The 25,237-nt window shown below is 37.1% G+C and overlaps 1 protein-coding gene across 2 annotated transcripts in view; it reads right to left on the reverse strand.

Annotated features, from left to right (window-relative positions):
- Window positions 1-25,237, reverse strand: part of spon1b (spondin 1b) — a 77,261-nt gene that overhangs the window by 49,372 nt on the left and 2,652 nt on the right. For both annotated transcript variants that reach the window (XM_051884576.1, XM_051884575.1), the window contains exons 3-6: window positions 18,907-19,040; window positions 14,678-14,751; window positions 14,281-14,397; window positions 12,066-12,214 (exon numbers count right to left, since the gene is read on the reverse strand). In XM_051884576.1, coding sequence (XP_051740536.1) covers window positions 12,066-12,214; window positions 14,281-14,397; window positions 14,678-14,751; window positions 18,907-19,040 — 474 coding nt within the window. The remainder of the gene's footprint in view (window positions 1-12,065; window positions 12,215-14,280; window positions 14,398-14,677; window positions 14,752-18,906; window positions 19,041-25,237) is intronic.

A 25,237-nucleotide genomic window follows, 5' to 3' on the forward strand; every position in this document is an offset into this window, starting at 1 on the left:
ACCTAAAGTCACGTGATTTCAGTAAACGAGGTTCTTCGAAATTTCAATGGTTCACGTGACCTTGCCAGTTTGATACACGCTCCGAACCACTGATTCGAAACAAAAAAATTGTAAAACTTCGTAAAAAAAAGTGTTTGAAAGTGTAAATTAACTTGCTGTCAATGGAGGCCTCACACACCCAACGGATTTTATCAAAAATATCTTAGTAATTTGTGTTCCGAAGATGAACGAAGGTCTTACGGGTGTGGAACGACATGAGGGTGAGTAATTAATGACAGAAATTTCATTTTTGGGTGAACTAACCCTTTAAGCTTTACTAATTTAAACATTCAAGTGGAAGAAGACGCAAAAGAGAAATTGTGCATGCTGTGTGCGAAGTTTTGTGTGCAAACTCATCCGAAGGGTGCAAATGTCTCAGACGAAGCGCGTGAACACTAAATTGAGTTCGCTTTCAAGTCTTCTTGCCCTTGAATGGACAAATTCACACAAAAATAATGTCAACATACCCGTCTTGGTCTTAAAATTAGGTAAATACAACCTCAGATGTACAACAACATGTCATGGTTTATTTAACAAAAACTAGGCCAAAATGGAGAACACATGGTAGAACATTCAAAACAGACACTAATCTTCCAATGAGTGGATGTCCCAGCAAATTCATCCCAAGGTCAGACACGTGCAATGCCGCGAAAACTCACAAACTACACCTCAGACTCTACAGGCCTCAGTCAATATGTTAAAAGTTAAAGTTCATGACAGTACAATTAGAAAAAGACTGGATAAGTATGGCATGTTTGGAAGGGTTGCCAGGAGAAAGCTTCTTCTCTCTAAAAAGAACATGGCAGCACGGCTTAGGTTTGCAAAGTTGCATCTGAACAAGACTTCTGGAACAATGTCCTTTGGACAGATGAGACCAAATTGGAGATGTTTGGCCATAATGCACAGCGCCACGTTTGGCGAAAACCAAACACAGCATACCAACTGTCAAGCATGGTGGTTGAGGGGTGATGATTTGGGCTTGTTTTGTATCCACAGGACCTAGGCATCTTGCAGTCTTTGAGTCGACCATGAACTCCTCTGTACACTAAAGTATTCTAGAGTTGAATGTGAGGCAATCTGTCCAACAGCTAAAGCTTGGCTGAAATTGGGTCATGCAACAGGACAATGATCTGAAGATCACCAGCAAATCTACAACAGAATGGCTGAAAAAGAAAAAAAATCAAGGTGTTGCAATGGCCCAGTCAAAGTCCAGACCTCAACCGGATTGAAATGCTGTGGCGGCTCCTTAAGAAAGCTGTGCATAAACAGATGGCCGCAAACCTCAATGAACTGAGGCAACAAAAATTCCTCCAGAACAATGTGAGAGATGTTTCATACAGAAAATGATTACTTCAAGTTATTGCTGCTAAAAGTGGCTCTAGAAACCCTCATGACTATTTTGTACCCTTTCCATTAGTTCACTTGCCATCTCCTCTCATTTTTGCTACGGCTTCTCATTTTATGTGAAGGTTGGACTTAATTATCACCTGGTAATAATGAACTGGAATCAGCATCTCTATCTATATCACACAATCATCTTTCTTCCTCACTCTTGTTCATTCTTTAATTTACACAGGAAATTAGTAAAGTCAAATTTCATCTATACATGCAGCCACCAGGAGCAGCTCAAGGGATAATCTTTTCCTGAGCCGCAGCAAGGTATCACATCACTGTCAAAGAAAGCACAGCTCCATATCCATGTAATACACCCAATCAGCACTGCTCCATTGACCTCTACATCCAGAGTGTGTCACTGTTAATTACATATCCAGAAACATCTCTATTGCCACAAAATGCTTGTCTATGGTCTCTAATTGTAAAAAATAAAAGAATAAGAATTATTTTTTTCATATTCTGGCAAAGCATACAGTCTCCTCATACAAAGTCTCACACAGGATGAATCAGTTTACTAATTTAAAATGTTTTAATGGCTAGTGCTAGGACGTCTGATTCATTTTAGTGAATCATTTTGTTCAGATGGTCCATTCTTTTGTAAATCTTTCATGAATCAAACATGATTCACAGATCCATTTATATATTAATTAAATCATTAAATTATTAAAAATAACTAAATCATTAAAATTAAACATGGGACCAGATTTACTAACAGCTTGCGCCAGCGCAAACCCTCTTTTGGCATTACAAAACTACTGTTGTGATTTAGTAAAGACACGCAGTGCAAAATTAGCGCTGAAAAGGCGTGGGCTGAGTTTTTACGGCTGATCTTATTGCATGTGCATTTGTAGGAGTTTCCCTTTCAGACGTAAAATTTATGGGAGGAGAGTATTTAAATGAATCACGCAACGTGATTTACTAATGTTTGCGCTCATCAATTTACTGGTATTTGAGCCATTATTTAACACCCCAAAAAAGCATGTCTTAACCCATTTTGCGACATGGCTGCAATTGTTGCTGCTAGAAGGAGACGCCGCAGAGAAGAGAGCGCGAAAATATTTTCCACTCTTATTAATTCTTTGGAATGCCAGAGAAAGACGTTATCCATATATTACATGTAAGTTGCGCCTGTGTCGACCCACATCTGATGAGCATCAGCTCTGCTTGTTTGCAACCCAACACTAATTTGCACTGCTCTTGGTAGATTGTGTTGGTCATTATGTAAATGATTTGACTGCCTTAATTTGCGCGTCAGCAGTAGATCATGCGCAAAACTTGCCACTCCCATTGGCGCATTTGTGGAATTGCGCTTTCACGCTAATGCGCCCTGTTTAGTAAATCTGGCCCTTAGATTTGAATTATTTCATGAACACATTATATGTTTATTTAATATTTAAATAAATTTTACTTCGAAATACACACTCAAAGCCAAAGCAGAATTAATTATTCCACCAAGCAATGCACAGTAGTAATCAGTGGTTTTGAACAAATCAGTTGAATAAATGATTCAATGACTCACTCATAAACAGGCACTTGATTTGTTTCTGATTGAATCAGAATACTTGAACAAATCAGTTGAATTAATAAATCAATGACTCACTCATAAAGACAGTCACTCATCACTAGCTACTGGTGTAGCAGAAAAAGTCACTAAAAAACACTCTAATGTACAGATTGCACTGGCTGAACTGGCTGAACTGTGTCCAACAACACTCCATTTATGCGTCAAATTTTCGAGGACTGCATATTATATATATATATATATATATATATATATATACACACACACACACACACACACACACACATATACACACACATACGCAAAAATGGTATTACACTTTAATTGAACTACTTTAAAATATAAATAGCTTAAGCCTATATCTTGGAAAAACTCTGTTTTCCCCAACACTTAGAGGTGTTTTCAGTAAAGTTGTTGAGAACGAGCGTTGGAGGTCCTCAGGATTAGAAGAGGAGCTTTGGAAGCACCTGGGGGTGCTTGGAAGACTCAGTGCCAACCCTAAGCCGCGACACAGAGCTTTGCATGGAGATCTTAGGCTTTGAGTCCCTGCTATCACAGCAAAGTCCACCCCAGATGTTTCACATTCCGCCATGATCCTAAGGATTACCGAAACACATGACCAGGGCACCTTTGGACCGCAGTGCTTACACAGGGTGCCACACACACATCAACGAGGAGATGACAGAAGTTGTGTGCACAATAGAGGGTTCATTTTGTGCTTGCACAGCCAACGTCCCAACTTAAGGCTCCTAAACCCTCAGAATTCTAGGTTTATAAAAACAACTGGTGTGTATTAATAGCCTGCTTTATGAAAATAAATCTTTGACGTCGAACATGCCAAAATCTGAAGGGCGATTTGGAGAAATAAACGTTCTTCTTCCATTATAAAAACCGAAGGAAACTGTTGTTTCACAGCTTTTCTATACTGTGAGAACTGTGTCCCTTGAGCTGTGAGATTCCCATTAGCTCCTACAAACCCATTTCTTCTTCCTCAGTTAGATGCAAAAAACAACACGACAGCTGGAAACAAATTGTAGTGCTACTCCTCTAGTTGTTTATTACGGTCTTCTCGGGCACTAAAAACACATTAAAGGACTTTTATGCTGCACACTGAGTAGCATATCTGCTCCCAAAAGGCCTTAAAACAATTCGCAGGATCTCCTTGTTCTTTTTTTCACATCGGTAATGCCTATTGGAACCACCGCCAGAAGAAGCATTAGCTTTGTTTTTCATACGCCGATCTCTCCGTGCAGCATCCAAAGCAAAGCTGACAGGCAACCCGAAACCTGCCAGTCGGCTGAAACAAGACAATTGTTCTCAGCTAAAGCACTGAAACATCTTTCTAAACAGTGCGAGGGCCAGGTCGGGCTAGAACGGACAATGGGCCCAGCGAGCAGAAGTTTTGTGACGTGTGGAAGAATCCGATGGATACCATCCAAAGCCCCACAAGCTCAGCCTGCGGGAATTAGGCATTAGGAATGTTGTCATCGCAGCTCGAGATGGAGACAGGCACAAAACGGCGAGCCTAAGATGACTCTTTACAGTCCCTTTGGCGCTTTTTACTCTAAAGTGGTCTTCCGTTGGATCTGGCAGGACACATCCAAGAGAGAAATAAGAAGTTAAATAACAGAAATAAGCAAAAATGTGTCTGTCTACTCTAAATATAGTTTCCATGGGGACTGACTTCATCTTTAATTGCTAGTTTGAACACCGCAATGGAAGAAATTTGTTGTTTTGTTGATGACTTGCAATGCTAATGAGGAACTGTGCTAGAAACTTATCTCAGGCTAACACAATGTGCATACGTTCAAATTCAAAATTGCTGTCATTAACACTTTCAAAAGAATGCAAATTAGTTGCAATTCTTTTTTGTGGAACTCAAGAGAAAAATATAGTCTCTTTATTAAGAATTAGCATCAAATGAATTAATTAGTTGAAGCTGAATGGTGTAATTTTTTTCAATGTTAAAATGCTTTCTCCATTCCAGCTTAATATGACAAACAACTATGATACATATATATGCAATTAAAATTGATGATACATATATATGCAATTAAAATGACATGCACACACATTTACATACATACATTTGGGGTCAGTAAGATTTTGTTTTAAAATAAATCAATATTTTATTAAAGGGTTAGGTCATTAATTACTCACCCTCATGTCATTCCAAACCCATAAGACGTTCGTTCATCTTCTGAACACAAATTAAGATATTTTTGATAAAATCCAGGCGGTATCTGACTCGTCCATAGACAGCAATATAACCACCACTTTCAAGGTCCAGAAAGGTACTAAAGACATTGTTAGAAAAGTCGACGTGACTGCAGTGGTTCAACCTTACAGGGTTAGTTCACCCAAAAATTTAAATTCTGTCATTAATTGCTCACCCTCATGTCGTTCCACACCCGTAAGACCTTCATTAATCTTCGGAACACAAATTAAGATATTTTTGATAAAATCCGATGGCCTCTCTATTGTCACCAAGTTAATTTACACTTTCAAATCAGAAAGGTACTAAAAACATATTTAAAACAGGTCATGTGACTACAGTGGTTCTACCTTAAAATTATAAAGCGACAAGAATACTTTTTGTGTGCCAAAAAAACAAAATAACGACTTTTCAACAATATTTAGTGATGGCCGATTTCAAAACACCGCTTCGAATCTTTTGTTTCAAATCAGTGATTCGGCGCGCCAAAGTCACATGATTTCAGCAGTCTGACACGTGATCCGAACCGCTGATTCGAAACAAAAGATTCGAAGCAGTGTTTAGAAATCGGCCATCACTAGATATTGTTGAAAAGTCGTTATTTTGTTCTTTTGGTGCACAAAAAGTATTCTCGTCGCTTTATAATATTAAGGTAGAACCACTGTAGTCACATGAACTGTTTTAAATACGTCTTTAGTACCTTTCTGGGCACTGAAAGTGTAAATTAACTTGGTGGCAATAGAAGCCTCACTGAGCCATCGGATTTCATCAAAAATATCTTAATTTGTGTTCCAAAGGTCTTACGGGTGTAGAATTTTAATTTTTGGATGAAAAAACCCTTTAATTTTACGAAGCAACGAAAATTACTCAATGATAGAATCACAAATGAAATACAGTGTTTTGGCAGCAGCACTATATATAGTATCATAGGGATATAGACCAAAAACCAGTTCTGACTAAATGGTTGCCAGCTTTAGCTGATAATTAACGCAAGGAATGAGGCACATCATGTTCAGTGGGTCAGCAAAATCTAAACATCAAATTCATATCAATGCTGCAGTGTTTAATTAGCACATACAGACACTAATTAACTGAGATTGCTAAGAGGCACAAGCAAACACCCACCTTAACATTACAATACAGATTCTCGTGGCGTATTTAGCATGTAAATAGAGAGCACCCATACTGTTAGTATAAATGGAAATTTCACAGTTATGTACATCGTAGTGCTCCAAAAGCACTAAACATCCTGTCCTGCTTCATTTCAAAGCACATTTCATTCACTTTCCCATTTGCCTCACACTGTGCTTTTGATAGATTGCGGGATAAATATATCATCACCGAGATGAGATGATAATAAGATTCATAATGACATAGCTAAGTTGGAACAACAAATGTTAAGAAATTGCCTCAGAACCTCCTGACTTATTGTGTTTGCTAATGTCTGAGATCTTCCAAAGGCTTTCCTCGGATAAAAACCATCTGACCTTCATAGAGTCAGTTTTATGACACCTCGGTAATCATGACATCTACCTCATTAACTAACTGAAGCATGTTATAATGCTATTCCAAATTTTTATTCCAAGTTAAAGGTGTCTGTGGAAATGTGGACCGTAAGCTCAAGGTCAAAACTCACCAGGGGACTCTGCATGGGAGAAACGAAAATTACATATTTTAATCATCATAAAAAAGAGGGGAAAAGATGATTTGAATTCTGTGGCCTGGCAATATAAAAAAGACTAGAAACAGATTACATCTCTGTCCATGCACCAGCTATGGGAAAGAAAATTACAGCTTTTAAAAGACCTTTTGACTTTGTGGTACTCCAGTACCTGAAGTTTTAAAGGTAGAGCCATTGTGCAAGCAGTCGTAAACAAGATAATAGTATAATTTATCACTAGAATGATATTTCTGGCTTAATGCAAAGCTGTTTTGTTTTAGCCTATTATAAGCGTTAGCTCATTATAGGATTATTTTCCCCTCATTTTAAGGTCAAGATTTCAATGAAAAACAGAAGGAGAGTGTGCTAGTCCATACTTACAAAAGAAAACTAGTGAGCTTCTCTGCAATGGTGTTGAATACGTATGTATTACTGTACTCCTGTCTATTGTCGCATTTTTGCATTCAGAAGAGACTCTACGTGATCTATAACTGAAATATTTATCCGCACGGCTCTTTTCTGCTGAGAATGTTCTGCGATTGCCTTCCCGAAAGCAATGTGCCTAATGGTGAAATGATGTCTGCCAAAAATGACAGTAAATGACTGTGATGGTTTTTGGAAAAGGCTTTGATGACTGATTTTACAGTAGGATGGTTGTAGCGCTGCAATGTCTCTGCTTCGTCTTGCCGTATAGCAGGGAAAATTATATGCTAAAAAAGTCTGAAATACCATTTTATGCTAAAAGCTTTAAAATTATCAGAAGTATACTGCAATACAAATGTAAAAAGAAATAGTGCACCTAAAAATGAAAAATGTTCGTAATGCTCTTTTCATTCTTTTCATTCACTTTCGATGAAAGTAAATGGTGGCCGTCATGAAGTACCAAAAAGTACCATAAATGACCATTTTTATGATGATTTTGTAGCTTGACAGCCTCTACTCACCATTCACTTACATTATATGGAAAAGAGCAGCATGAACATTGTGCTAATCATCTGAATTTCACACTTCAAAGGTTTGGATCAATATGAGGGTGTGAATGACAACAGAATTAATTTTTTTTTTTTTTTTTTTTTTTTTTTTTGAGTAAATGGTCTCTTTAAAGTCAAACAGCATAGCGCACATCAAATCTTTTGAGATTTTCCAATTTGCTAAAAGCTGAAAAACTAAGTAAAAAACAGAGCTGCAAAGCGTATCAGTTCAAAGGGCCCCTGTAGACAGATTCACCCTCACTAGGGTTACAAAGCGTCCGCACCATCTGAAAAGATGAATGATCATGTCAGGTAAAACCAACCAACAGTATCAGAACGGAGATCAAGCATGTGGAAAAAGCCCTGAAAGCAAAAAAGAGCTGTAAAATAAATGGACAAGATAGAAGAAAACAAAATCAATTTTGGAATATGATAGACACTCGACAGCTGTCTTGCACTATGTGTCTTTGTATTTGTAATATTGATTTTTTTCATTGTTGAACTTGTTTTAAAGTAATTGTGATTCTTTTTTGGGTTCGATAACTGTGTAGACAGTACTTGTAATTGTAATGTAATTGTTTGCAATGGCAAACAAAGCAAATGTTGAACGCATGAAAGTGCCTGTAGCATGAATCAATATTCGTGGGTAAATTCGTCAACCATGTTCCAAGACAATCAACGAAAAACAAAGACCTTCCAGGTACATGTGAAAAATGAAAAGTGAAAAAACTGATAAGGCATCTTATGATCTAAGTACTGAGAAGTTAATCATATTTATCATTTTGATATCGCTATGATGCAGAAGTGTACTTGATTTAGTAAAATATCATATACATCGTTTATACACACACGTTTACTTAGCTATCTAAATACGAAGATTAAACTTTCTGCATTTTTTACAAATAAAACAAACAAACCAACCGTATTTACTTTATTTTTATGCCATCTCTACAAATGAGAATGTCCCCAAAAGGCGTTTTTGGAGTTTTTGTCAGGTTTAGCTCACTTCTGGGTACAAATTTGTCTCCAAAATATGGTTGTTTATAATATTTATTTATATACAAATCTTTGTATAAATAAAGAATAATTCAATTTTATTTTGTAAATGTCACATTCTGTCTGTGTTTCGTTTCATTTTCATGGACTTTGTTTCTCTTCAGTTACCTATTTCCTTTGTTGTTGTATCCCACCAGTCTTTAGTTACCATGGACACTCATGTAATCAATACACCTGTTCGTCATTTAGTTTGTTATCCTTTTATATTTAAGTTAAGTTATATATAATATTAAATATAATATTAAGTAATATTATGTGTGTGTGTGTGTGTGTGTGAGTATATATATATATATATATATATATATATATTTTACATCCCCGAATTCCATAAATGTTGGGACGTTCTTTAAATTTGAATAAAATGAAAAATAAAAAAAAACTTTTAAATCACATGAGCCAATTTTTTATTCACAATAGAACATAGATAACATAACAAATGTTTAAACTGAGAAATGTTACAATTTTATGCACAAAATGAGCTCATTTTAAATTTGATGCCTGCTACAGGTCTCAAAATAGTTGGGATGGGGGCATGTTTACCATGGTGTAGCATCTCCTCTTCTTTTCAAAACAGTTTGAAGATGTCTGGGCATCGAGTGTATGAGTAATCTGGAGTTTTGGTGTTTGACATATTTTTCTCTATAGGTGAAAGATCTGGACTGCAGGCAGGCCAATTCAGCACCCGGACTCTTCTACGACGAAGCCATGCTGTTGTAATAGCTGCAGTATGTGGTTTTGCATTGTCCTGCTGAAATACACAAGGCCTTCCCTGAAATAGACGTCATCTGGAGGGGAGCATATGTTGCTCTAAAACCTTTATATACCTTTCAGCATTCATAGTGCCTTCCAAAACATGCAAGCTACCCATCAGAGATGCTGGCTTTTGAACTGAACGCTGATAACACGCTGGAAGGTCTCCCTCCTCTTTAGGCCGGAGGACATGGCATCCGTCATTTCCAACAAGAATGTCAAATTTGCACTCGTTTGACCATAGAACACTTTTCTACTTTGAAACAGTCCATTTTAAATGAGCCTTGGCCCACAGGACACGACGGCGCTTCTGGACCATGTTCACATATGGCTTCCTTTTTGCATGATAGAGCTTTAGTTGGCATCTGCAGATGGCACGGCGGATTGTGTTTACCGACAGTGGTTTCTGAAAGTATTCCTTGGCCCATTTAGTAATGTCATTGACACAATCATGCCGATGAGTGATGCAGTGACGTCTGAGGGCCTGAAGACCACGGGCATCCAATAAAGGTCTTCGGCCTTGTCCCTTACGCACAGAGATTTCTCCAGTTTCTCTGAATCTTTTGATTATGTTATGCACTGTAGATGATGAGATTTGCAAAGCCTACGCAATTTGACGTTGAGGAACATTGTTTTTAAAGTATTCCACAATTTTTTTACGCACTCTTTCACAGCTCTGCCCATCTTTACTTCTGAGAGACTCTGCCTCTCTAAGTCATCCCTTTTATATCTAATCATGTTACAGACCTGATATCAATTAAGTTAATTAGTTGCTAGATGTTCTCCCAGCTGAATCTTTTCAAATTTTTTTGCTGTTTCAGCCATTTGTTAACCCCGTGCCAACTTTTTTGAGACCTGTAGCAGGCATCAAATTTGAAATGAGCTCATTTTGTGCATAAAAGTGTAAAATTTCTCAGTTTAAACATTTGTTATGTTATCTATGTTCTATTGTGAATAAAATATTGGTTCATGTGATTTGAAAGTCTTTTACTTTTCATTTTATTCAAATTTAACCTCCCAACATTTCCAGAAATTCGGATTGTAAATATGTATATATACATATACATATACATATACATATACACACACACACACACACACGAATATATATGGTCAAGGAATGGCAAGGTATACCACTAGGCTAACACACCCAACACTTAATTAGAAATTAATTTGTCCAAAACAAAATGTCTTCCCTATTTGCATGTGGGTGAAATAGAAGAGATTCTGTGTTCATCAATTTGAGATGTGTCAAGATGTGCACTTCAAATCCACCTAGGATGCATTGTGTAAAAGACAAATGGGAACATGTAGGGTATGAACCTTTCCCAGGCGACCTTTAAAATCCTCATGGAGAGCGTCGTGTTAGCACTGAATTATACTGCACACACCTTCCTAACAAAGCTGCTAAATGACCTTCAGTCTCAGACATGCAATTGTTAACATGTCTTTCAAAAGGCGGAAATGAACATTAAATTACAGCAATGTGAAGATTAGCTGATACTGACTAATGTGTTTAATTAAGATGCTTGACAGAACCCTCCGTTAACTGATCAACCTTTGACATGTTATTTCCGACACCGTGAGTGCGTGCAAAACTTCAGAAACGTAAAATGAGTGCCAAGCAACTTTTGATGGAGTGAAAGCAATAAGTCAGCTAATGGAATTTGATTTTGTGGGTGCTGACAAAACTTGAGATCAATTATTAGAGATGAAAAAATTCAGCAAGGGCATTGCTTCTAGTGCTGGGGAATTTGATTCATCCCAGTGACTCAAATCTTTTGATTCCCTTCATCAATAAGATTCATTCCTTCTGTGGATTATATCATTAGTCTGGGACAAATGACTTTTTGTCTATTATGAGTCACTGAATCAACCACTGAGTCATTCATGGCCAAAACAAGTCTTTTTATGCCTTAATAAACTTTGCATGTCTTCAAATCTGATAAATGACAAAGAAATAGCTTTTAAGCCCAATAAGCTCTTTCTCCACAAAAAATACAATTGATTGATTAGTTTTTCCTCCATTTTATCGACTAGGGTCGACTTCTATGAAGCAACCAAAGCACTTATACATGGGAGAGACTTCAGTGAACAAAACATTTCAGTATTAGTGAAAGAGAACGATTCAAAAGATGTGTTCAAAAACACTGATTTGTTTGCTTAAAAAAAGATTTGTTCATTAACATAAAAGATTCATTCAGATTCGTCCCTTTTGACTAGTTTTTCAAGGTTTAAAATAATTCTAAACAAACAGCATCTTGAGAAATGCATCAGAAAATGTAATGAGTCTAATCCTGGCCAACAAAGAACTTTTTAAAAAAACAATCTTTGCTGGGTAAATAGCTGATAATCCCAAGAAAAAGACGAATCTTGGTCTGAAAGTCGAGCAATTACTTCAACATTAGCTTTTAAGTAAGTCAGTCTGATCCTGATATCTCAGCTCGCTGCACTTACCTTTTGTCGAATCTCCTCCTCCATTTTGACGGGTGATCCATATTCTGCCACCTGCTTGACTCCTTCACTGGCGAAACCTCCGTACTCCCATAACACGTAACTTCTTGAGTGAGAAGCACCAATGAGAGCCGACCAATGATTAGCACGTCCTTTGGGGCAGAAACAACAGCGGTGAACAAATAACTGATCTTTCAAGCTGCAGCTTTATTCAATGCTAAATCCAACATCGCCTACCAGTTAATTGCTCTTCTGAAGTAACTTGTTCTCTAGCGTGTATCTTCACACATCTAAGCTTCTACACTTGTCTCTCTTTAAAGAGCCTACCGCATACATCAATGTCTGTTACCACAGACCTATTAACTAGCAGCAGTGCGCTCTCTGACAACATCCGCCCAAGCATCTCTTATCTTACAAAGTATCGTGGCCCAGGCAGTCGTCTTGCCTGTTTGCCAGACAGTAAATAACAGATTGGATCATTGCTGCCACACACATAGGTAATGAACCAGCTCTCCTGCTGACTGCTATATTAGCAAACCAGCCCTGAGAGCTAAAGCTGTAGGAAAGAGATATTGCTGCCCACCTCTGCCCACTCTTTCTGCAATGCACTTTGCTCAAATCTTTAAGTTTGAAATGTGGCATCAAAATTAGCAAATAAAAATGTTTTATTTTAGACAAATTACAAAATTAAACAGTGATATTGTCAAAATCTGTAAATGCAGTACAGGGGTAAGGTACCGAAATTTGCAAAATGATGATATTGTACAGCAATAAATGGGTTTTAAAAGGACAGTTCACCCAAAAATGAAAATTATCCCATGATTTAAGGCGCTTTCACAGTGAACGCGATGCGAAAAAGCGAGGCGAATCGCAGAAGAACGGACCTTTCACACCAAACGCAAAACGACTGATCATCTTCAGCTAATTCACGCCTGCACGCTAGGTGGCGCCGATCAACAGTGCATTTGTCCTCAAGTATGTGTCTCGTATATGGCTTAACATCGTCCGCTTCATAATATACAGCGTTAAATTAAGATTAATAAAGTTTGGTACTACATTAGAAACACAAACTATCTAAAATGCTTACAAGAATACATCATAAAATATAATTAGAGGTACAATTAGCATCAAGCTACATTTCAAAATTTATATTTTGTATTAATCTTTACTCAAAACGCACTTTAAACCATCATCGCGTTGTTGTAATAATCTAAAGTGGGTTTAGATTTGATAACGGGCAGACATGCATTCTTTGTAATTTTATAATGGATTGAACACTAAATCTGCTTATCATTTGTCATAAACATCCTTTATTGTTATAAAAAAACCATGAGCTGCATAAAAAACACACAGAAAACATATCGTCACTCTTTTGGCACAAGTCGACTTGCATAGGCCGTGTGCCGGAAGCTAGTTATTTTAGTTTATATTTTAAATATGGTTATTTTTCTTACAAAAACCCATTGCTTTGCTTCAGAAAGCCTTTATTAACCCCTGGAGCCGTATAGATTATTTTTATAATGGATGGATGCATTTTTTGTGGGCTTCAAAATATTTTTAAATATATCTCAGATTGTGTTCATCTGAAAGAAGATAGTCATATACACCTCGGATGGTTTGAGGGTGAGTAAATCATGGGGTAATTTTCATTTTTGGGTGAACTAACCCTTTAAGAAAAGTTTTGATGGCATTTTCTTTTCATCTTCTTCCCTCTGTGTAATGCATAGTGTTTATAAGCTCAGCTTCTTTGTTTACAGAGGTTACCAGGGAAACAGCTCTATTTCTGCTGTTCCATAAGCGCCACCTACTGACAGAAAGTGGATTTACATTTTCATTCAGCCTGACTGCGTTTTTTGTTTGTGAAACTCAGAACACATTTTTTTTTTAAGTTCATGGAAAATAAGCTAATGTGCATTCTAAAAATCTAAACAATTCAGATAATAAGGTATCTAGAATTATTCATTGAGCTGATAAAATAATAATTTTGACTTAAAAATGGTTAAGGATCGTTAAAAATCATTAAGGATTTTGAATGTTAAAATAGGGGTTTCCTGGAAAAAAGGTTGGGAACCACTGCAATACAGGGTAAGGTACCGAAATTTGCAAAATGATGATATTGTTCAGCAATAAATGTGTATTAAAGTCAGTACCCTGGCACAATGTACCTCACAATAATGTTTTATGGCAATATAATGTGTCACAAATGGCTTGTTCTTACTTGGGTAGTCTTTGGGATGCACCTTCTCAGACCAGTTTCCATAGAAAGTGACTCTATACTTGGCTGTTCCACAAGCACAGCATTCTTGAATGGGTTTTTCAGTAGTCGCAACTGGATCTGCAAAGCCGTTCAGAAGAAGATAGTTATTTAACTTTCATGTCACAAATCAATGCACATGTGCATTTAACTTATGCACACACTATGCTAACATTAAACAAACACAAACTGACACGGCATGCATAAACACAACCATTTACAACACACATTTTATATAGAAACTTCAAAAACAGATGAAAGGAAAAAAAGTCTGTTTACTTAGCATGCCAAGAGGGGGAAAAAACAGATTTTGTAGATGCTATCATAGGGATGTGCATGAGAAACCCAGCTTTAAAATTACCTTTCTCGCACAGTCTTTTGGTAAGTGAGCCCTCATCTTGGAAGAAAATGATTCTTCGCTGCACAACACTGGCCCTGTAATGAAGACATTAAAATGTTCACCCAACTTTTTGTGCCTTTTATCTGTCTTTTAGATATAGTTCTGTGTGTTTTACATTTACTGTACCACCATTATCACATTCAAAATTGTTTTGTAGTGGGAACAGACGATGCATCTTTTAACAAAGGCTTCAGCGCATAATGCTACAATTGCATAATGCTACTATCTGAGAGTATATTTCAATGATCTCAGTCAGCATGCTGAATGCTTTAAACAGTTCGGCTTTTAAAATGAAGACATATAGAGACATCTACTGAAGAGTCAGAGAAAAAGCAAATGTATTCAAGAGTACAGTCCATGTTCAGAGGGTTGGTGGAGGTTTGAATCTCCTTTAAACCTGCTCCTGATGGAGTACCCCAGAGACCTAACCACACTCGGCTTGGATCGACCCATGTGGAATATCAATGTTGAGTCCTGGTACTGTCCCACTAGAGCCTATTGCCGTTGCTGTCAGTCAAGGATATGACATATGGTAGATCTGTCTATAATGCTATGCCCTTCTGAGAATAAACCCACATGTTTTACGTGGGTGGCTTACAAGAGAATCTGGTGCTGGCCTTATGAAAATGTGAAGGTGTTTGCAATATGATGGATTCTGGGCTCATTTGAGCTTTGCAAAACCGAGTAACATCCTATTTGACATAGAATGCTGTTCCGCTTCAAGGCCCTTTCACAGCAAATGCGATGCGAAATAAAATTAATTTCAAACAAATTTCATTGTTAGGTTAAATAAATAAAGTAAATGGAATTGAATCATAAAGTGTTTTTGCGCTACTGAAGTGGTGATAAATTAAATTTAAAAAATCACTGGTCTCTTACAGAGAAAAAGTATGGGTGTTTGTAGAATATTTATGTGATAATTCGCTAATCACAGGTTATGCCTGTATTCAAAAGGGTTCATAAACTTCAAACATTTAATTTAGAGGCATTTTCAGGATTCTACTCTATTGTGGGCAGTGAAAGTTTCAGTGCGCTTGCGCCACCAAATACGAATATTCATGTTTGGTGTGAAAACAGTCGGCAACAAAGTGTGACTGCTCAAGACTTGATCCATTCTTCTCAAAACTTCTTAAGACGTCTCCTCTGTTGTTATTTGGTCTTGATCATCTCATTTGAACACCTGAAAGTCATTTATCTCCAGAGTCCCAAAGCTCAACAAAACCATTATGTTTGCAGCATCTTATCTGCCTTCCACAGCTTGATGGCACCAAAGAATCAAAGGAAACAAAATCCAGATCAAAACTTCCTTCCAATCCCTGGTCTGTTTGACATTTCCCTAGAAAAGTGCTGGAGGGATTCCAGAAGTAATTGCACTTTTATTTGATGTTCATTGGACGCCGTTGCCAGTTGTGCTTCGAGCCTGAGCTCTGGCATTCGGCCCGGTGCTACAAGGTGCAATGTCTCCACGGTTCTGACATGCCAAGGCGAAGTGACAGCAGATCCACCACATTGGCACAGCAGATGCTTCCCAGCAAATGTTTATTAGAAAAACAGACATCCCTGCCCTTATAATATAGATAAATAAATTAAAATCTACAACAATATTTCCTTGAGTTAGTAAAAGGGCAGCGATGAGACATGGGTAGGTGATATGGATTGTGGGTGAGGTGGAGGAGAGATTACTATCATTTTTAAGAAGTAAAAAAATAAAAGGACAGGAGAAAGGACAGGGGGAGAGAGACAGGACAAAAGGGATGAATGTGTAAGTGACAGAAAGAGGAGAGAATGAGATAACTGCCAGGAGGAAGAGCTCATAAATACTCCCACTGTGAAGGTTTTAATTGTCTCTACATCAATTTAATTTCGGAGTAGAGTTTGCTTTACTCAAGTAAAAACACATTTGGGGGCTCATTTAGGCAGTTGTATCACTTTTAGGATGCATCATTTTAAATAGAAAAAATGTTTTTATTTACAAAGCACCTGCAAACCAGATGAAATAGTGTGAGAGTATTCAAAATAAGGACTGCTACTCAACTGTGCTAAAACAAAGGGTTTAAAGGGATAGTTCCAACCCAATCTCACGGCAAAATGTAACTATTTTATGAGGTGGCGATTTTGTATGAATTCGTACAATGTGACAGAAACGTACAATTTTTAGAAAAGGTAAGCATGATCCACCCCTAAACATAACAGTCACTAGCTATGTTTCCATCCACCTATTTTTATGCGTATTTTGGGATATCGCAAAACTTCACTTTTTTATCTGACAAGAAAACATGCTACAAATGCTTTATCTGACAAGAAAACAACAAACATGCTGTTTTGGTTGTTCTGAAATGCATAAAAAAAGTCCGTCTTTAAAGTGATATAGTATAATTACCTTCCAGAACTGTCTTTCAGGACTGTTTTCCCAGACAGCAGGAATCCTCCTCCGAAAGCAAGATAACTTTATCGCCTTACGTCTGTGTGCTCTGAGGCGCAAGTAATTTATTATATACGAAAATTATATTATACAGTGGCTTCTCCTACTTTTCTTGATATTTAGCACCAGTTTATCAGGAAGTGACGATATTCTCTTCGACTCACTGGATGGAAACGCTTTATTCGCAAATGTTTTATGCGATAATCCAATTTTTTTATAACTTGCAATTCAAGTTAAATTCGCAACTTTGGATGGAAACACTGATTGTATGAAAACCTACAAATGAGATTGTACAACGTCATACGAATTAACCACCAATTAGTTACGAATTGCCATGAGATTATGTTAGAAGTTTACCCAAAAATTTAAAGTTATCAATTACTGACCCTCACGTCAAAACTTTCATTCATTTTCGATACACAAATGAAGATATTTTTAATGAAACCTGAAAGATTTCAGTCCCTCCATTGAAAGTCCATTCCTCTAAAACCTTGACAAAAAGTTCAAAAAGTTCATAAAGACATTGCAAAAGCAATTCATATGAATCGAACAAAGTCCTCTGAAGAAACACAATCACACGACTGTACTTGCTTGACGTGCAAGAACAAACCTCACTGGTTCTTGCGAAACGTCAAAATTGCTTGAATGGTATGCGAGAACAAAATTCATTTGTTCTTGCGAAACCTCAAACCTGCTTGCATGACATGCAAGAACAAAACTCTTTGAGTTTGCGTTACCATATCTGAAGCCATTTTAGGTTAAGGGCTCAGGTGATTGGCTCAAAAACAAATGTTGTCCATGAGCAAAAGTCGCAGATTTCAAATGCATGCTTCCCATTAAAATGAACTAGAATGCTAATGGATGGCTTTCTCCAGGTATTACAGACCTCACTGGTTCAGACCAGGTGTAAACAGGCCAGAGTGGCAAAGAGAGACTTCCAGAAAGTCATAGTTGTTGGAAAGCTTTTTGAGGGTAGGCACCCATAACGTGGAAAAATGCATAAATGCGCTGCATCATGTACAGCTAGAGCGAGAGAGAGAGACTTTCAGATGTCTTTAATGCATCAAACACACTTAAAGTTGTTTATGTCCTCAAAAGAAGTGGGAGAAAGAGAGATAAAGATACAAAAGACGGCATGAAAGCATGAGGGGGTGGAGTGGAAACACTGACACCACAACACTGACACATCATTCATATTTTGTTTGGTTGAAGACCACTGTAGCGTGCTTGTGCGCTTACTGTATGCAAAGGAAACTCAAATGGGAGGATGTTGTTTGAATGCTCAGAATATGTAAAAACTTTTAAAGGTTCTTAATTTTCAAAATCGTCTTTGATCCGCAGCCTACAATAGATGATGGGAACTCTCAAGGGCGATTTCAATGGCTCAAGATTAACATACAATAACCGCCCAACATCAATCAATCATAATCACATCTTCTATTGATGGTCCTAAATTCATTTCTGTTTACTCAGCTTCAAATATGATCGAAAAATACTTCAATACTTTCCAAGAAGGTGACTGATAAAACACTGACTAAATGAGACAAGTGCTTAGACTCAGTATTGTATTCTAGACACTAAACTCGGCATAGAGGCTGAGACTGTACCCTGTTTTCTCTGTTTTTCTTTCCATTTATTCAACAATATATCAATTCAGTACTACGAACGTTCATCTATCAGCCCAAATTCATGGATTTTCATTTATTTATTGCTATCCAAGCCAACGATAATTGTAAAAATAAAAGACAAACAATACATAATAACTCACTTGAGAGTGACACAGCCACTGCCAGAAGGTGGCGCTGTCCAGAACACTTGTATCCTTGTGCGTCTTCTGGGAATGCTCTCTGTGACGGCCGGGGGGCAGTTAGTCATGAACTGCGTGTCAGTTTCATCGATGATCTGTGGAACATTGAACAATGAAACCACACATCAGGGGAGGGGGGAGCTAGTCCTTTATCAGCTAACAAAAACAGCAAGAGTCTGATTGATTTCGGGTGTTTTTTAGACTAATGACGCAACAGTTTCGAACTAGATAGCAAACTAGTACTGTAAATGAGCTCAGGGATGACTATAGGATCAAATTTCATCTGTGGGCCAAGATGACTAACTGTACATGACAGTCTTTTCAACATCTTTGAGTGCAGAAGACAAATATTTGTAACTGATGGTTCTGTGCTTCTTAAACCTGGAGTTCATGTTAACCCATGAGGAAACATTTTGATATGCTTAACATCTAGGATAACCAACTTTTGGGAAAAAAACATCAATAATTGAGAAAAATGCACCACTGCAATCCATACACATGTTGAATGTGTGCCCGATTATAATGCTCTTCTATGTCATTTGGTCATCATTTGATGAATTACTTTTACCATGATAACTAAAAAAGTAATTTAAACATCCATTTTTAATATAATTGTTTAATTATTTGCTTTCCCCGCAGGCAGTAATAGCGCAAAGTTAATTGCGTCAAGCAAATAGTACTGAGTTTTGTGAAAAGAAGTGATATAATTAGCCTAATTTAAAAAGTCAATGGTGATTTTATGCTAAAAAGAATGACAGCAAATTTAAATACTCACAATGTCTGTTTAAAATTAGATTTCGAAAGGATAGTAAATAAGGTGCAAGTTTTTATGGAAGCTTGAATTGACTTCAGAATTGTGAGATTTAAACTCACAATTGCGAGTTCTAAAGTCAGAATTGCGATTCTGACTTTTTTCTCTCACAATTGTAAGTTTTCATGCAACTCTGACTTTTTTTCTCAGAACTGCGAGATATGAACTCGCAATTCTGACTTTGTAACTCGTGATTCTGACTTTATGACTCGCGATTCTTACTATATATCATACAATTCTGACTTTATAACTCGCAATTCTGACTTTATAACTCGCAATTCTGACTTTATGACTCGCGATTCTTACTTTATAACTCGCAATTCTGACTTTAGAACTCGTAATTCTGACTTTATAACTCGCAATTCTGACTTTATAACTCGTAATTCTGACTTAATAACTCGCGATTCTGACTTTATATCACGCAATTCTGGCTTTATATCTCGCAATTCTGACTTTATATCACGCAATTCTGACTTTATATCTCGCAATTCTGACTTTATATCTCACAATTCTGAGAAAAAAAGTCAGAATTGTGAGATAAAAAGTCGCAATTACCTTTTTTTTTAAATTTCATGGCGAAAACAAGCTTCCATAGGTTTTTGCGCTGAAATACCATATATAAATAAATTAATATTCAAAAAATCTCCCCTCTTCAATACATATGTACTTTTGCACATTTTTATACCTATAAGTAAAAAATACACAAAAGTACATGAAAAGACATATATTGCTCCTACTTTGTAAAATAGTAGTTTGTAAAATCACGTTGTCCAAGTGATGGAAAATTCCACTGGGGATGGAAAAGTACATTTTGTTTGCATGTTTCAAAATGAAATCGCTGCCAAATGTCCATCGAAGAGTAAAATCCATCCTCGTGGTGCATTAAGTTCTTCCTCCCTCTTTCTCACTCTCTCTCTCGTTCTCTCCATTTCCACTTCCCACTCTTTCACACACACTCTCATGCTAACCCAAAGCTGCACACAGTATCCTCTGGTTCTGTCCTTCATTTCTGTAAAAAAAAGCTGCAGTTTTGGCATCTCAAGCAAGCTTGTCACAACCGTGTTCAGACTGAAAAAAAAACAGTGAACCGGAAACTTCTGAATTGATAGGGAAACTAGGCTAAACTTTGTACAGATATGCTTGAGCTGTAGGACTGTGCAACAGTCGCTTTCCAAGTGTTTATTTTAAAAGAGGCCATGCGCGCCAAGCAGCCGGGTGCATTGTTTCCTGGGTAAAAAGGGGCTGTAAGTGGCTGTCTCAGAAATGCTGCGAACCAGCTGGGGGAAAGTTGTAGGAAACAGAGGAGAGGCATTTGTTTTAATTGTGGCTCCTGGCGAGGCTGTGTGGCCCTGCTCCTGAGGGACAGTGAAAGCCGTTTTCTGTTTGCCCTTTTAAACTCTGCCTCATTCAGTTTGTCTCTCTCGCACGCACAAAACTCCGTGGCCTGAGTGAATAACCGCGTCTCCTGAAGGAATTGAGGGCGTTTTATCTTCCAGGGAGTTCCTTGGAGAGATTAAGTGAAACGAATGGCGAGATGTCGCGATGTTTATTTCAACCATGCTGGTTTGGCCCGAGAGTTGTTTGTCAATTTGTGCTAGCATAAGAAGTGCAACAGCATTGTATATTATGAACTGTCATGATGACTGATGAATATGAATATTTTGAAAGGCACGGTTAACAAACACGGGTAGCAAACATCTTGGAATGAGGTTATGTCTGCAACTGAAAACATTTCTAAAACACCTAAATGTAATACAGCAAACATACAGAAACGTTTTATTCTGCAGATAATGCAGGTCATGGTCAGGGTCATTGATCAAATTACTAAACTAAAGTAGAATGAACTTAGATTTCACCCAGTAAATGTGTTTGCAATCATTTTCAATGGGCAAAAATTACATTACACAAGAGCACCCTAATAAATGGGTCAAGCTCCCTGCTAAACTTGGGCTCGTAAAAATAGATTCCCATGTTATAAATGGTGTCATTATACTACAGAGGACACGTTAATGTTTCTCTTAGACATTATATCACACAATGTAATGTATTATATTGTATACAAATATTAGAAAACGGATAAGGGTCATTGAGATAAGGCTCGTTTTTTGATCTATTAGTTCAAAAACAATTTAAAACAGCAATATAAACAGGCTATGACTGGAATACACAACTTGAATGATGAACATTTTAAATTTCTGAATTCGAACTCATTTTGAAGTAAAATATGTTCCTTAAAAATGTAAATTCATTTCTCTCTCTCTCTATATATACATATACAGGGCTTGACATTTTTTGCTCACCAGCCACTGTGGCTAGTGGTTTTCCAAAGTTATTAGCTACTCAGCATTTACACTGGCAACAACTGTGAAATTACGATTTATTCAGGGTATGAAGAAGTAGCTCATGAGACGAGACAATAGACGATACTGGGTTCACGAGAACGAGACGATATTTTAACACTATTTTTAAGAAAGCTTCAATAACAAAATATATGACTGGAAAAATACTCTTTTATTTGATGGAAAGTGCAAAACGATGCAAAATGCAAAGCAATGCAAGTGGATTTTGAAATGTTTTATCTAGGGCTGTTACTAACAATTATTTTGGTAATTGAGTAATCAGACGATTATTTTGACGATTAATCGAATAAAACGATTAAAATGACCTAGAATACAAATATAATAACAATGAGGCAATAATAATTAGTTTAAATAATAAATAAAAAGCAAGTAATCATTTGGTTTTATTGAACAACACTGTTAATATACATTATGTATTATAACAAATGCCTGCAGAGGGCGCCAACGGCCGGGTGATTGTTGTTGTTACACTTTACAGCATGATCAAATCCTTGTTTAATATTGGCCAAACAGCATTTAATTCAAATGTCCAATTAATCTTTAATAATTGGCCACTTCTTTATGATAGAAATGCTACAGCCACTGTAATTTCTTGAACAAGAACATGTGGACATCAAAACATGCAAACTTACAGCAAGGGTTTAAACTTATTTTGAAATCGCTCAACAACAATTTGCATATTTAGAATCATACTGATGTATTCTCCTGTGTTGGCGTAGGTTTATAAATGATTTATGTAACAAATCTGGTGAAATGGCACACGTTGCGTTCCCATATGAACGTTATAAACAACCCAAACTCACAGCATATTCAGAGATGGAGTTTCTTAATGGAGCTGCTGAGAAACACTTCACGCATGTAAATGATAACAGTGCAACAGACTTTATAAGCCTTCCCAAATGCTCGTAATTGGAAACCCAAACAAACAACACACGCAGACACTGAGTTTGTGTGGAACAGCATTTACTGTGAACGGAGCTGCTCTGAGACGCTGGAAGAAACACGTAACCTGCACGAATGTAAATAATTAAAGCGTCGTGGTTCATTCTGAAATTCACAGCGCATATATTTTTTTAATTAAATATATATTTGAACCTGTCAAATGCATTAATGTCAAGCCCTGTGTGTGTAAATAATATATATATAAGTGTTAGTCTTATTTTGAAAAAAGCCAAAATTAAATTAAAATATAGCGAAAAAATACCAAGAACAATGTGCTTGAAAGCTACTTTTTAGAGTCAATAGTATAAAAAGATTTCTCCTATTCAACATCTGCAACATAATTACTCGTCATAAATGTTTAGGACAAAACCACAGCTTTTTCTCATTTTGTCTTGTCTTTTTGTAGTTGCCTTTATTGTGTTTTTTCGTTCGTTCAATTTAGTCTGTCAAGACGAAAGAATCCCCAGTTAAAGACCTCAACAGAGGACGTCTTCTAACATCCGCCAGGCAATCTGAGCGCTGAAAAACACAGCGGTAAGAAGTGCAGAGCGGCAACCACAGTTAATGAGATCTGGGGGGAGAGATGCCGCACTAACAGCCTTCCTGCTTTAGTTTGGGAAGCACTGCGGCTTGATGTGGAGAGCACTAAATGATAGGGGTCCTGTCTTTCAGAGAGGACATGGCTCTGAGACAGTCAGTGCGTTACCAATGAGGAGCAGCATGTCTGAGACAACTTCAGCTTTGCTCTCTGGCAAAAGATGGATTTGAAATCCTTAAAGAGATAGTTCACCCAAAAATTAAAATTCTGTCATTAATTACTCACCCTCATGTCGTTCCACAATCGTAAGACCTTCGTTCATCTTCGGAACACAAATTAAGATCATATTGATGAATTCTGAGAGGTTTCTGAACCACCCATAGGCAGCAATGTCATTGCAACTTTTAAAGCCCAGAAACGTAGTAAAGACATTGTTAAAATAGTCCATGTGACTGCAGTGGTTCAACCATAATGTTATGAAGAGACGAGAATACTTTTTTTTACAAAAATAACAACTTTATTCAACAATTTACTCTCTTCAAAGTCATTCTCCTACGCTGTTTACATTGTAAACACAGTGCAGCACTTCCGTGTTTACGTCCGAACGCCGACTCAGTATTGGTCGACGCTGTTCACGTGAGCAACACGACGCATGCGTGTGATGCTGACGCAGGAGCTGGCCAATACTGAGTCGCCGTTCTGACACAGAACCTGAAAGTGCTGAACTGTGTTTACTACGTAAACAGCGTAGGAGAATGACATGGAACAGAGTAAATTGTTGAATAAAGTCGTTATTTTTGTTTTGTTTTTGCGCACAAAAAGTATTCTTGTCGCTTCATAACATTAAGGTACTGTAGTCACATGGACTATTTTAACAATGTCTTTACTACCTTTCTGGGCCTTGAAAGTGGTTATGACATTGCTGTCCATGGGGGGGGTCAAAAAGCTCTTGGATTTCATCAAAAATATTTTAATTTGTGTTCCGAAGAGTTCCTTATGAGTTTGGAGCAACATTAGAGTGAGTAATTAATGACAGAAATTTCATTTTTGGGTGAACTAACCCTTTAAAACTCTATAGGCGTGGTCACATTTACTCTCATTCAGATCATTTTTTCGGGTGAAATCCAGTTATTTCAATAGGAATCCACACGATTGGAAATTTTGTGTAAGGGCGAATGATTTCCCGACAAATACTTCTCAACAGGTTCGACAGGATTCACTGCGCTGACCAACAGAAAGTGACTTCTGTATGAAGTGGTACATCACTACACAATAGATAATAGATAAAGTATTTTTCTATTTTTAAATTTTTTTAATTCACTATCAAATCAAAATTAACAATTCTTGTTTTTTATGGAATAATGCGATATTTATTATAAATGATTTCTGTGTACATCATTTTTTTAAACGTATGTGTCCTCGTAATCTTTAATCAAAATAACTTCTCCCTTTTGCAGCGACATCTCTTCTCTTCTCTGATAATGTGTTCACTGGCGTGAGGGCAGAGCAACCTGTCACTCACATGACATCACAGCAACAGTCATCCAATCAATTCTCGGAGGATAAAATCAAGTCCCACACTACATTTTTTCTTGTTCAAGAAGCTGTTTCACTTATATATACACATCACAATAGGGAAGA

This window comes from Ctenopharyngodon idella, chromosome 24 (assembly GCF_019924925.1).
Source record: "Ctenopharyngodon idella isolate HZGC_01 chromosome 24, HZGC01, whole genome shotgun sequence".
Taxonomy (NCBI): domain Eukaryota; kingdom Metazoa; phylum Chordata; class Actinopteri; order Cypriniformes; family Xenocyprididae; genus Ctenopharyngodon; species Ctenopharyngodon idella.